This window comes from Mastomys coucha, unplaced genomic scaffold (assembly GCF_008632895.1).
Source record: "Mastomys coucha isolate ucsf_1 unplaced genomic scaffold, UCSF_Mcou_1 pScaffold5, whole genome shotgun sequence".
Classification (NCBI taxonomy): Eukaryota; Metazoa; Chordata; class Mammalia; order Rodentia; family Muridae; genus Mastomys; species Mastomys coucha.
Window position 1 is genome coordinate 14,890,684 of NW_022196911.1, and position 14,437 is coordinate 14,905,120.

General features: G+C 44.7%; 1 protein-coding gene across 1 annotated transcript in view; it reads right to left on the minus strand.

The window, feature by feature from the left end:
• Nucleotides 1-1,215: 1,215 nt before the first annotated feature.
• Thbs2 (thrombospondin 2) overlaps nt 1,216-14,437 on the minus strand; it is a 28,876-nt gene continuing 15,654 nt past the window's right edge. Inside the window, exons 14-22 of the mRNA XM_031352831.1 lie at nt 12,898-13,005; nt 12,118-12,277; nt 9,935-10,053; nt 9,034-9,268; nt 7,143-7,370; nt 6,459-6,730; nt 5,823-5,920; nt 4,535-4,674; nt 1,216-3,245 (exon numbers count right to left, since the gene is read on the minus strand). Of these exons, the coding sequence (XP_031208691.1) occupies nt 3,238-3,245; nt 4,535-4,674; nt 5,823-5,920; nt 6,459-6,730; nt 7,143-7,370; nt 9,034-9,268; nt 9,935-10,053; nt 12,118-12,277; nt 12,898-13,005 (1,368 nt within the window). The 3' untranslated portion in view covers nt 1,216-3,237. The remainder of the gene's footprint in view (nt 3,246-4,534; nt 4,675-5,822; nt 5,921-6,458; nt 6,731-7,142; nt 7,371-9,033; nt 9,269-9,934; nt 10,054-12,117; nt 12,278-12,897; nt 13,006-14,437) is intronic.

The window sequence follows — 14,437 nt, forward strand, 5'->3', positions numbered from 1 at the left end:
CCCAGAGTGCACATTGGAGTTCCAGTCCTTTAACACCTACAGCAAACAGTCTTGGCTTCCAAAATCATGGAATTTGGCCATAGGCTGAAAATGTGCAGCCTAAAGATCGTGCAGAATAGATGAAAAGCAGAGATTCATGGAGTCATTCTCTCACGTAAGTCACCAGATTCCCCCTCATTTCCTATCAGGAAGACTCAATCCTGGGGACAGTGACTCCATGCTAAGGGCCATGGGGCAGTAGGGGATGCTGTCAGAGAACTTAAATATGTTTGTAGATCAAACAGCAAAGTAATATGTACGAAGGAGCAGTGGAGCAATGTTCCACCTCAAGACTGGCTTTTTGCCACTGCTCAGTCCTTTCCTGGGCCTTTTCTGTTTCTTGAATTAAACATGTTAGGAGTCCTTCCATACCACCCCATTGACCAGCTAAGGTTATGTCCCATCCCTTTCCACTGTGGTTCTGAGCTTTGCAAAGTCTTGCTAACTCTGTACACGGGCAAACTCTTGCTAACTCTGTACACGCACCTTTTCCTTTATAACTACGAGTTCAAGTTCACCTGCTCGACCTGACCAATACTAGAGGCTTCAATGCCCAACATGTCAGCACAGGGAATGGTCCCTGTGTCTCACCACCTCACCATTTGCTTTCAGAACCACTACTGCTGCCAAAGACACCCATTCTGCCTCTGTCTTTGCCCCTGCCCATTTCTCCTCTGTTTGTGTTACTCTCTCATGTCTCCGTTTGCTTAACTCCACCACCACACGCAAACATCTTCCCATCAGCTGGATACTGACAAATCCAAGGCTGCCGTGCTGTGATCACTTGCTTTGCTGTGTGCTGTCTGGTCTTTGCCTTTTCCTCTACTTGGGATCAGCAGAGGCAGCAGAGACTGAAAGTTCATGAGCCATCCCCTCAGCTTTTCCTGAGTTCTTTAGGGATTGTTGTTGGAGTCATTGAAAGGTTCTGCTCCTGTCTGACAATGAGAACCAGCAGTTGGTGCCCTGCTGAGTGACTGTGTAATGTGAACCCTGGAGACTTCTATTGAAAGAAGACCTATGTCAAAGACAACTTGCTTTGAACTTTGATCCTGCACACATACTGGGAAAACTTGCAGCCAGTTTCAAGAAGCAAAATATCAGTTCTCCCTGGGTAAGAGACCCAACACCCTCCAGAAAGAATCCCACTACTTCTTTTAAAAAAGGGAGAGAGATTCATTTATAGAAACCTTTTTATAATTTATTTGCTGTTGATAATCTTTGGTATAAAAATGAAGCTCTAGCTAAATGAGGGGTTTCGGTGGTGAAATTTAACCCAATGAACAAATAAATAAATATTTACAATCTTTGGCAAAAAAACAATGTTTCATTAACGTATATGAGAAGCTTTTGTTTTTTTTTTTTAAAAAAAACTACATAAATAATTTACAAAAGTAATATGGTACATTGAATGTATTCACATTGCCCCCACCACCTGTACCATTGAACCAAATGCCCAAGTGAGAGCCTAACTGTTCTTCACATCCTCATGGTCAGAAGTCCCCTGAGCCTGTGCTGGCCTTGGGAGTACAGTTCCACAAAAGTCTAAAAAGTGCAGGGTAACAAGGCACAAGGAAACTCACCTTCAGAGATTTCAACAGAAGTAACTGCATCAAGACAAACTGTGGAAACTCAGATCAAAATCGTAGATTCTTTCTATCTGACTTAGAAATGCGGTTGCCCTTACCAGAAAGGGGACTGTGAGCCACCCCACAAGAGGGACAAAATATACTTCCACTGAACTCATGTGGAGTGAGAGAGACAGTACTTCCTGCTGGGAGATCATGCAGCTTAAAAAATAACAAAAACAAAAACAAAAACAAAAAACAAAATAAATCAAGCATATGTCTGTAATGATGTGACTGATTAATAAGTGTGTCTGGAAAAAACAAGTGATGTTTCCTTCAGCATTAAAATAAAAAGAACCTATATACAACAAATAGATAATAGTAAAAAAGAACTGAATTGAAATTATTGGTAAGTATGCATATTAAGGTTCCATTGTATCATGACATAAAGCCTTTTATTTCAAACAGCAGATATTTGTAAGTGTGTCTTTATATCATTATATCCTTGTCATATGCTTATTTCTAGAAATTATACTACGTACTTGTTACTTTGTATGTTTAAAATAAATTATTGGTGAGTGGAGCTATATTCCAAATCATTCAATAAATATTAAAACAACTGTACCTGGAACCTTAATGAATGCATTACCAAATTTGACAAAAGCAGCCTTTGCATCATTCTAAAAGCCTAGGGTAGGAGTAGGGTACCAAAGTGAATCTGCCAACTTATCTGCCAGTCTGTTTCCTAGAAGCAGGGACAGGAAAGGATGCCCAGACAGAGATCCCAGCAGTCAATATGCGGAGCTCGATGACTTCCAGCCAGGTATGCTTTCCACAAGGCCCAAACCAGGCAGGCAGTTTAAAGGGATGTTGCCTCTGCTGAGCTTTTCTTCTGAAAGTTCTGAGAAGCCTACAGCTGGAACCCTGAAATATTCCCCTTTGCAAGAACGCAGCTTCCTTGTCTCTGTCAAGTCAGCTTTAACTGTGGCCGAGTAAGAACTGCTTTTCTTCTAACTTTGTGATCACTGTCTATGTTCTAATTAGCTAATGTTTCAAGTCACTGGACAAGGGACCACAGTCTCATATGACTGTCTTCTGGCCTCTCCCTTACTGCAGCCGAGTTCACCTTATCTTTCTTCCTGTTCAGCCTCACAGGATTTGTGTGTTATTGTAGAACAGCACGAATCCAAGAACAGTGACACCATTAAGCACTGAAGGTAGGTGAGCCATATTTTTCATGCTTAATTTATGAGAATGACTTATACACAATACTCCCTTCAACTCCATATACACATAAATACTGCAAGTAATTACATTTTACATGTAAACGTCATTCTTTTTAAACAAACAAGAAATGGCAACGCAGAGACATGCTCGGTTTTCGCTCCACAGCGAACCTCATATCTCCTCCAACTGTTTTCAGCAGCAGGCTAGATGTTCATCTTGGAGCACTCTTAATGTTTATCCTTTGAAGGCACTTGGACTTGGTGCTGATGAAGGAGGTGAAGATCCACTCAGTTAAGGTTAAGAAACAGGAAATGCCGAATGACAGAAAAGCCACAAGTACCAAGATGGACCGATGTGTCTAGGAAGGGGTGTTTGCAGCCCATTGTTGAAGCTGGAGCCCTGTTCTCTAGACATCTAGAAAAGAAGGAGCAACAGGATTAGGAAGAAAGAACAAAGGGATATTTTACTATGTTTCTTTGTTTTTCTATCATAGTTGTAGTCCAGAACTCAGTATGTAGCTCAGACTGGCCTCAAATGAAATGATCTTCCTGTCTCAGGCTCCCAAGGGCTAATATTAAATGCATGACCTCAGATACCATGATTTTAACTTTAGGACTGAATAAATGAGATAGATGAGTAGAACAGATTGATAAATGACAGAGAGGTATTTGGACAAACGAGAAGATGAGTGAAAGGATAGAAAGACAGACAGATGGATAATTGGATGAACAGATGGATAAATAGCTCTTTGGAAAGATGCACATGTAGATGGATGTATTAATTGGTGGATAAATTAAGAAAAAAGAAATATCTTCAATGGAATCATGACATGAGTAAAGACCTTCAATGGAAGAAGGAGAGAAAATAATGTTCTTGATTTGTGTATGATTTTCAATGTGTAAGCATTGAGAAATATTTTTGAGCTTTACTAATCTCCTTGGTAAAAGGCAGGTCATTAGACTTGACTGGTCAAGTTTGCTTTCAGGTTTGTATTTTGGTTCAGATAAATTAACTTCTCATAGTATAACTAAGAAGGGGCTACCTTTCTTCCCTCACTTCTATTGCTCTTTCTTTCCTTCCTCCTTCTTACCCTTTTCCCTTCCTTTCCTTTCTTATTTCAATGTTTAGTAAAGATAGTAATCTAAGATGACCATAGAAATTCAGAAAGTATGGAAACAAAAAGTTCTAGGACTCAGTAGAGTGTCAGATACAGCCTGTGGTAGTCAGAAAGTATTTGTACTACCAATGACATTCAGATTCAATTTAAAACAAAAGAAACCATCAAAAAAGAAAAAAAGAGAGAGAGGAGGAGGAGAAGGAAGAAGAATAAAGAGAGAAGGAAGGAAAGAAGAAAGAAAGTAAGGAAGGAAGAGAGAGAACGGAAGGAAGAAAGAAAAGAAAGAAAGAGAAAGGAAGGAAGGAAGAAAGGAAGAAAGAGAAAGGAAGGAAGGAAGAAAGAAAAAAGAGAAAGGAGGAGGGAGGGAGAGAGGGAGGAAGGAAGGAAGGAAGGAAGGAAGGAAGGAAGGAAGGAAGGAAGGAAGGAAGGAAGGACATCCCTAAGCCACATCTTTGCTGGGAAGGGCAGAAGCCCCAGCTCATAGCAACAGTTCATTTCCCTGGAATGAAGCCTCTGTAGGCAGAAAAGTGGATGCCAGTCCCTCCTGGCCCTCTGGGACCACTCCCCGATGGGAACACATACTCACCTCTACACTCATACTTGAGGTCCGAGAAGTAGACCATTTCTTGGGAGAAGACAAACAGACCGAGCCGTCCCCCAGCATAGGTTTGGTCATAAATTGGTCCCGAGTCAGCCATGACTTGCTTTCCTTCATGCACTAAGACTCTAAAACAGGCGAAGAGGAAGAGACAAAAGAGAACTTGAACACAGAAGCACATTCACTGGAGGCCGGTGGCTGAGTTTAAATGACAGCTGTTGGCTGAGAGGAATCTACTCTCCCTGCTTAGTTGCTAAGGATGAAAACATGACCTTGTGTATGCTATTCAAGTGGTCTGATCTACCATTGAGAGACACCCAGACAACCCAAGAGGGATCTGCAGCCCCACCCTCTGCTCAGGGTCTGAGCAGGACTCGCTTTCTCTTTAGGAACACCAACTCCTGTCATGCAACAGAATGTGAAGAGCCCATTCCTTCTCACAGGCAAACTTGCTGTGCCCTTGGTGTGTATAATTGCAATAAGCCAGTGACTACAAAGTGCAGTAGGTTGCTTTTAAGAGTCAAGGCAGTGTAAAGAGTAAAGAATGTTTCCTGACTGCTTGGAGGGCAGGGGGAGTGCCTGTTTCTCTTCCTTAGAGCCAGGTCTTCCCTGAGTGTGGCTCCCAAAGCTTTCATTTTCCCTGAAGATCCTGTCTCATCTTTGTCCCATTCTAAAAGCTGCCTGAGAGTGGGAACAGGACTCTACCTTCCTGGCTCAGACTGGGTAGAGATGGCTCAGAATTTCCCAGTGGAGCACATGACAGATGGGACCTCTTTGCAGGGACATTATACCCCCCACACACACACACACACCCAGACCCTCAGGGATCTGCAGACACCAGAGAGTCATCAGGGGTGAGACCGGGTGGGAGAGCATTTGCTTATCATATACAAAAAAGTGGACTCCATCCAAATGGATGTGGGGTAATTTGTATAGCAGCCAATAAGTATTTAAGACATGGCTTACTTGTCAGGTGTTTAAGGTAAGCAATGTATAGGAAGGATACAAAATAGGTGAGAAAGGGCATTTAAAACTAAGGAATCCAGAGAAGAATATAAAAGTGCTCATTACAGTATAATTATTTATTGATACTCTCCCATGGGAAGGTAGACAGAGAAGGCAAATTGTCCATCCAATGGAAAAGTTATCTATGCATTGGGAAACAGACTATCCATCTGATGAAAAAAAGCTACCTGGCCATCCAGTGGAAAGGCAGACTGGTTAGCTTACCCACTGGGATGAGGCTTATCACTGAAAACAATGCAACTGCCCTTACCTCATGTAGCCTGTCTTAGGCCTGTGGATCAGGTGCCACCTGTAAGCCGTGTAATCTTTCCAGCCAATGTTTTTGGGGTCATGCCATAGAGTTCGAACCTGTGGAAGAGGAGCATTGTTGAAAAGTGAGCTATGTGCCTCTCTACCATTCTTCTCCCCCTAGACTGTACAAAGCAATACCCCACTTACTGTACTACCTCCCTAGTACATACATTTTGTTTTATATGCTCTATTTTCAAATGCTGGATCATCTACCTTATTATGCTCAGCTATGGGATACTAAAGTGTGCACTAAGTCCACGTGTTGGGTGTGCTACAGTTAGCACTAAGAGCATGAACACTTGACCCAGAGAGTCATGGATCTGAATTCATTGCTTCTGCTTCTTGGGTATGGAGCTATGAACAGAACTGACACTGTCACCGTCCTATCTCTGCAAAACACTGGACATGTGTTCAATCTTACCAGCCATGTTTTCAGAAGCACTCAGCATTTGTTGTTTACTAAAGTAGGTATTGGACACCAACTATTAAAATGATTGCTATTTGATTAAAATTAAAGGCAGAAGTGTATCTCTCTGGAACAGGTTAGGAGTGCAGGGTCTGTCTAGAAAAGGTCATCAACTGCCCAGTCCCTCACCTGGCCTTCTGTGTTTCCTGTGTGCCACAGGGCATTCCTCAAGTGCTCGCCAGTACCAGTTGTGGAGTTTACCACTTTGAGTGACACACCAGAGTAGCCATAAGCCCGACTAGGCTTGTCTTCCCAGTAGGTCTGGGTCACCTGCTTCCACATCACCACATAGAAGCGGCTGCTTGACTGATAGCCAAAGACGAAGCCAGCATAGTCATCATCCCGGTCAGTGTTGACATAGAAGGTGCCACTGAAGTCCACAGACCCAAACTCATCGAAACCTGGGTGCAAAAAAAAAAAAACATGGATGGTCTGGTGGCCCAGGGAAAAGCACATCAGGGACTTCAGGAGTCCATTTCACAGAAACATGGATCTGAAGAGCTTAGATTAGCTTAGATAACATCTGCTCTTCACTGAGAGATCAGCAAAAGGACTTGTGACCCAGTTGACAGTTATGTGACAGAGGGTTCAGTGTATCATGTATTGTTTCAGAGAGTCCATAATATGAACTGGCTTACTGAATACCAAATTCCAGAGGCCAGAAAGTTGCAAACCTGTGCTTTCCCAGAGCCCTTAACCAGATTATGAAGGGAGACTATTCCACAGACCAAGGAACGGTAAGGCTACCAGAAAAACTATCCTGAATCCTGACCACATGGTCTCTCTGAACCACCTACATGATCTCAGGCTCACCTACAGCGATGCCAGGGTCTGAGTTTGCTGTCTGCACCAGCTCTTTGCCTTGGTGACGAATTACCCAGTTGGGATCAATTTGTGTGGTCCCCTTGGGATCCAGAGGGACCATCTGGAAGTTTCTGAAGTCTGTCTCGGTGATGGCATTGTTCTCGGGGCACACATCATCAATATCTGGGACATTATCATTGTCAAAGTCATCTTTACAAATATCACCTCGGCCATCACCTATGGATAAGGAAGAAATGAATACAAGGGGATGAGTTAGGTGGTTTGCATTTCCCTTCATGCGTATAAACAGAGGCCTCTAGGTCCGTAAGATCTGAGGCTGGGCACCTTGTGTTTAATTGTGATTTGAGGGTCAACTGCCTCCAAAACATTGAGCTTGTAAAGCTATAAGGAAAACATCCTCATAGCCAACACCACAGCCAAGGATAGTGCTGTAAAGCCCCTCCCAAGAGCTCTGCTCCCTACATTCAGAGTTGAAAACAGAAAGTTGACTGCTGCCAATGTCTCTCTAAGATCACTTCTCACTGTCATTCTCACTGTCATTAAACTGGAGCCATTTTAATTTATTTGGCACTTAAAGTAGAGCCTTTCCAGCACACATGACTTCCCCTGGGAAGATCGGCTCTAAGGAGGTTGGTCTGCAAAAGGGGTTAGGTCATGCCTGTGACCTTACAGCTGACCTGTCGTTGGCCACAGTAAGATGCTCAAAGGCAGAGTCGATGGAGTAAACCAGGCACTGCTGTGACCTCTTATTTCAAATGGAGGAAATGAAGCCATATTTGGTATCTAGATTGATATCTTGATTTCCCCATTCTTCAAACCGGTTTTCGGTTCTGATATCCAATACCATAGGCTCCCTACTGTGGGAAACATAACTAGACATCCAGGCATTTTCTTTTATTGAGACAGGAGCTCTGCACAGGCTCACCTCAAACTGACAATAAGGAGCCAAGGATGGTTCTTTAATGGTCCTCTTGCTTCTCCCTCCTGAGTATAGGGATGCATCGTTATGTCTTGTCTGTGTAGAGCTGAGTTTTCATGCTAGGCAAGTGCTTTACCAATTGATCTATTCCCCAACCTCGGCAACAGCATCTTAAAAGTAATAAAAGTACCCCTCGCCTCTCCTTCCAGCCCCCTTCCTAGGTGAGCCAAAGGCCACCTCCCACTGTCTGCACCAGTGTCTGCATCAAGCTGGGAGCTCTCTGCTGAAAACATTCTTTCCCGTGCAGGAAGAATGCTGCAGCTGCCCTTGGGCCTTGGCCAGTCCTTTCACGTGCTTCTGAGTCATATTGGCTCAACACCCCAGGACTCCTGGTCTCCATTTGTTCAGGATAAGTGTGATCCAAAGAGCTTGGATCATCCTGCCCATTGGGAGGGAGTTAGCCACCAGCCTATCAGCAAGCACAGCTGCACACTTTGTTATTCAGGACTGCGGTCTTCCTGGGGTGTGGCATCCTCCAGAACCTGCACAGCTACAGACTTCTGATGTGCATAAGGCTTTCCACGTCAGACTTTCCCTATTTTCTGTAATAGATATAAAGCAATAAATCCCCTCCCATCCTGTCGCTGGCTGCCTTCAGTGAACCTCATCTCTTTCAAAGTGTTTGCCAAAGGTTTTCAAAAGTACCCGGATGCTGAAAGGTTTCCTTATCCTGGCACTCACAAACAAACCTCACTTCTGTTATTGGTAGAATATTAAACACACAAGAAGAAGCTGAAGCTTCCAGCAGGCTAGACAGAAGACCAGCCATCTCTGTGCCCAGCACCCTAAGATAGCCATCCTGCTGATTTTTGAACTAGATTTCCAAACTAGAGAAGTTCCGCCCCTACGGGACTGCTCATGTGGTTTGCAACACACATGTGAACCGAGGAAGGCACCCACCATCTGAGTCTTCCTGGTCTGGGTTGAACACGAGCCGGCAGTTGTCCCTGTCATCTGGAACGCCGTCGTTGTCATCATCAGAGTCGCAGGCATCGCCCTTGCCGTCGTTGTCATGGTCAGCCTGGTTGGAGTTGGAGATGTATGGGCAGTTGTCCTGGTTGTTCTGGTGGCCATCATCATCAATGTCCTCATTGTTATCACACTGGTCTCCAACAAGGTCGTTGTCCTGATCGGTCTGGGAGACAGAGCAGGAAGTGAGCACCATGAATACTCCCTGAGGAAGTACAAGAAGACTCCAGTACTAGAGACCCACCCCCTAGTGGTACAGGCCAGCATTGGGAGATGAGTTGCAAAAATGGGGTATAATGGCTCACTCGCTGTCCACACAGAAGAGAGCTTGGAATGGAGACTCCTGGGTTTAGGATCTCCTAACCTGTGCCCCATCTCACAGGAGACTTCTTACAGCTAACTATCACTCAGTTATTGTGGGAACCACTATCTCCACCATTACTGTATACTGTGCAGACCATATTCCTGGTCACATTCTTCAGGTCCCTTCCAAAGGCAAGCCTAGAAATGTAGCTAGTTCTGGGTTTGCCTCAGGATAACCATGGAGACTAATTTTTCCCCCAGACAGTATGGGGAACTCACTTCCTCCCTTGGCCTGCAGCCACCTAGATATAATGTGCTTAGATTTGGTCTCTGTAAGACGTCCCAACTGAGCTTATAGCAAACTATGTTGTCATGCTTGGCAAGGCAGATGAGAACCACACAGGAGCATCTTTATGAAGCTGTTTGAGGATGAGGAATGCTCTGCTCTGGATATGGGTCACCCTCAAGGCTTATCTCAAGGCAACAGCTGGGGATCACAGAACCCTCTTTGGACACATCTCATCGTCACCTGGTCTGGGTTGTGCATCAGAGGACAATTGTCACAGTGGTCACCCACGCCATCTCCATCCGTGTCTCTCTGGTCAGTGTTGTAGACATATGGACAATTGTCTCGCTCATTGAAAACATCTGTTGGTGAAAGAAACAAAGTAGGTATATATTGGGTTTTAGAGAAGGTGCATCATTTTCCCATCATACTGGATAACATACAGACTTTCACTAGGAAAATGGTAAAAATTTAAATATTATTAGATTCATGGAAGAGTATATGATATATTTTCCATTCGAATTCAAATTCCCAGTGAGACCCTGTCTCAAAAAAAATTCAATTCCCTTAACCTAAAATATAGTAAGTGTTTGGGATTCTCTGGGCAATGCCATCCAGTCAGAAGAGGGTGAGTGTGGTGTGTCCTCTGAGCTGTTCTGGTTGTGCCCACTGAGCTCTCAGAAAGTGTGAGCGAAGTCTATAGGCACATGAGAGCCTCTAGGTGATGTTCCCTCATCACCCACACACAGTGGGAGAGAAGTGATGGTGCAGATATATTGCCAAGGCTCTTAGAAATATGAAAATAGGGAATGAGGTCCACCGGTACTGAAGAGAGAATAATTAAAAAACAAAAAAGATATAGTGGCAAACCAAAGGAAGATAAAGTCAAAGGAAGAAGCCTCTTTGGGGGGTGGGGGGATGGATCCATAGAAAGGACCCTTAAAATGACAGAGTATAGGAACCTGAGACCCCAGACGGCAGAACAGAGGCACCAGCCCACGTAAGGACAGACATGAGGCGCCTGCTGACTGCATCAACCTTCAAGAAGGCAGAGTGATCGAGACTTTCCTGAGGATAAGGTTGGATGCAGAAGCTGACTGGAAAGCTCTGTCTACAAGAGCATACACTTTGAGATGGGTCTAAATGGCAGGGTAAGGCCAGAGGGGATGAAGGAACTCCAGGCTGCAAATGGATGAGGAGTGGGGTGAGGCTCGTGGGGTAGACAGAGGAGTCAAGCAGAGCAGTGATCTGAGTGTCTCCTAGCTCTACAGTGCCACCCTGAGAGAGTGATGACTGAGTTCCAAGGGTGGTGTGGTAGGTCTCTGGGCTCTTGCATAGAAGCCACCAGGTCTCAGCATAAAGGTCAGCCTGCAGTAATATGTCAGAGCTCACAGGGTACACCTGTGTCGCTCTACCTGTCTTGGTACCCAGGTCCCTGTGGTTAGGCCTTATCAATAAACAGTAAGAAACATGAGTGGAAGCAAGACAAACAGCCTCCTCATGCCCTTCTCAGAGCAGTCGCATGCAGCAAGAGCCCTGGTTCTTGGATAATTTAGATGGAGTATTCACTGCAGAAGATACAGTAAAAGAGTCAGATGAGGCAGCCGTGGGGCTGACAGCAAGGGAAGAAAATGCAGAAAACTGTGCTTTTCTAAGAATGGACCTGAGGCTTGTGGGAAAAGGCAAGTTATTTAAGGAATCATTTTTGTAAGCATATAGATAAATTGAGCTCTTCTAAAATCTTCAGAATTGCAGTTGTTCCTGGCACATGTGGAGGGCTGCCACCAGGACCCACAAAGATACCAAAATCCAGATGTCCAAATTCATTACACAAAATGGAGTGATGCTTACAAACCATCTAGTTACAATTCCCTACATACTTAAAAGCCGTCTCTACATTATAATTTTGTTGTTTAGATGAACGGCATGGTAAAGGTCTAGGGGGGTTAGTAAGATGACTCTGTGGCTAAAATTGCTTGCAGCACAAGCCTGATGACCTGAGTTTGATCCTCAGAACCCACATTAAAACAAAACAAATAAAAACCAGATGCAGCAGTGAGCATCTGTGGTGGCAGCACTTCTATGTCGAGATGTATGGAAGACACAGAAGAGTCCCAGAACAGCTTGTTTAGAGGACACAGTGCAACAGAAACCAGAGAGATCCTGCCTTAAGAAGGTGGATTGGGAGAACCAACTCCTGAATGTTTTTTTTTTCTGACCTACACACACACACACACACACACACACACACACACACACACACACACACATGAATAAATTAAAATTTAGAAATCAGTGCATGTTCTGTACATCCTCTTTCTATATGGTTAGTTGATTCATGGCTGTGAACCTGAGTACACAAAGTGCTAGCTCACTTATAACCATTAGCCCTGATCGGCATCACTAAAGTGAGCCCAGCCACTGACCGTCTCCATCGATGTCCACAGAGCAGGCATCCCCCTCGCCATTGTTGTCTGTGTCAATCTGTGCTGGGTTGTGCACATAGGGGCAGTTGTCACAGCGGTCTCCAACCTCATCCTTGTCATAGTCTAATTGACGGGGATTGAAGAGAAGCTGGCAATTGTCCTAAAATCACCAGAAAAAGACATCAGAAAGAGTGCAGACTATGCATCAGGCTGTTGTAAGATGACTCAGTACTTAGGAGTAGCCCACCAATCAGGAAGCAAAGAAAATGAGACAGTTAGCCCTGCACAGGCTCAGCATCATGTGGTTTCGCAGTTCCACACACAGCTGTCCTATTCCCTGAGTGTCGAGATTTCCTATTGTAAAGTGGAAGTCTCCTCTCCTTCACAGGAAAGTCAAAAGGATGAGACAGTAGGTGAGTGTGTGGATGGATGTGTGCAAGGAGTAGAAAGCATGGAATCTCACCATAGAGAACCCATCCTAGGGGAGCTAGATGAGTCCATGTTAAACCTTCTGATTGCATCGGTCACTTGCATCAAGCACAACTCACCAGAAGAAAAGGAAGCTAATAAGGTCTTTCAAGGCAATTAAATCAAGTGAAGTTACTGAGCACTTTCTGTGTTGTGCCATAGGGAGCACCGTGCACCCGCTAATCAGCACTTGCAGGGACTACTTTCTCTATGGGTGGTCTTTGAGAACTGTTCACAAATATGTCAGAAGAGCAGCCTCAGAGTCCTCATCTCTCCCAACTTCTGGGTGCTTGAGAGCAGTGCTCGTCTTACCTTCTCATCACTCACGCCGTCATTGTCATCATCCTCGTCACAAGCATCTCCGATTCCGTCCTTATCAAAATCCTCCTGCCCGGAATTTGGCAGTTTGGGGCAGTTGTCCTGTGATTTGGGGGAGGAATAACAACCATGAAAGCATTCCAAAGTGACCTTCTTTCCAACTCAGGGAAAAATAAAACAAGACTTATGAAGCCAAGGATATAAATATCTGATACAAGTCCTCAGATAGAAGCAGAGTGAGCCTCAGAGCCAGCTGGCCTGGATGTGTGCTGTTCTGAATCCTACCCTGGGAATTATGTCACTGCTGCACATGAGGAGAGACAAAAGGAGCCCTGTTCTGAGCTCAGGATCCCCAGGAAGGGATCAGATACCTGGGAGAACAGAGGAAGATGAGAGCGCCTGTCCCAGGAGAGGTGGAGTGCCAGATGCTTAGCATCCTGTTCCTTCCTCCAGCTCATCAAATGAACTAAAAGCTCCAGTATGCATGTGAGCTCACTCCTCACTGGCCAGCAGGTCTCAAAGGAAAAGCCCTCTCACAGGTGTGCACAGTCTAAGCTTTACAATTCTGCACTGAAGTGAAGCTTAGAAGGAGGGAGAAGAACTCCACTCCAGCTCTTCACATTCGATAGACAGACATGCAATAGTGCAAAAGCTGCTCCACTCTGTCCACTGTGCTGTGACCCAAATGAATGGCAGGGACTCAACTGAGGGACTGAAGAAGGGCAGGGCAGGGCAGGGCAGGGCAGGGCAGTTTTGGTTTCAACTGCATTGATGCTTTTTCTCATGTGTGTGCGTGTGTGTGTGTGTGTATATACATGCACGTGTGCATATTTTCATATGTGTACATACATGCATAGTTTGTGTGCATGTGTATAGGTACATACTGTGTGTGCATGTGTATATATATGTATAGCATATGTGCTTGTGTATATAAACATAGTGTATGTGTGTGTATATGCATGTGTGCATATATAGTGTGTGCATGTATACATACAGCATTGTGTGTGCATGTGTGTTTATAAATACATAGTGTATGTGTGTGATGCATGTGTATTCCTACGTAGTGTGTGAGTTCATATGCATGTGCGCATGTGTGTACATATATACTTTTCATAACATGTGCAGCTTTTCACAACAATGCTTGGAACCGGGAAGAAAAGGGAGAATCCAGCCACATTCAGTGCTTCAGGTGGACTTCTGGGTGGACACCTGTGCACGGCACAGTGCACATCAGACCCACGCTTTCTTCATCCCTTCAGCCGTGAGAAGATGTGTTGCTGTAACATGGTCCAGTCTCCAAGTAGGAAGTTCATGCAGAGTGTAGGAGGGAACAAGATAACTTGGAGTGTCTCACTGTTTAGATCATTGCTTCCAATTGGCCCAATCTTTCCTGGCAGTGAATCACTGAAGAGGCACTGGGTGGGGTGGGGCAGCCCCTTGCACTGACTAAAGAGGACTGAGGGGCAGACTCCTCACTGATGAAGCCAGATGGAGTGGCAGAACCCTATACTTATGAAAGGGACTGAGGCGCAGC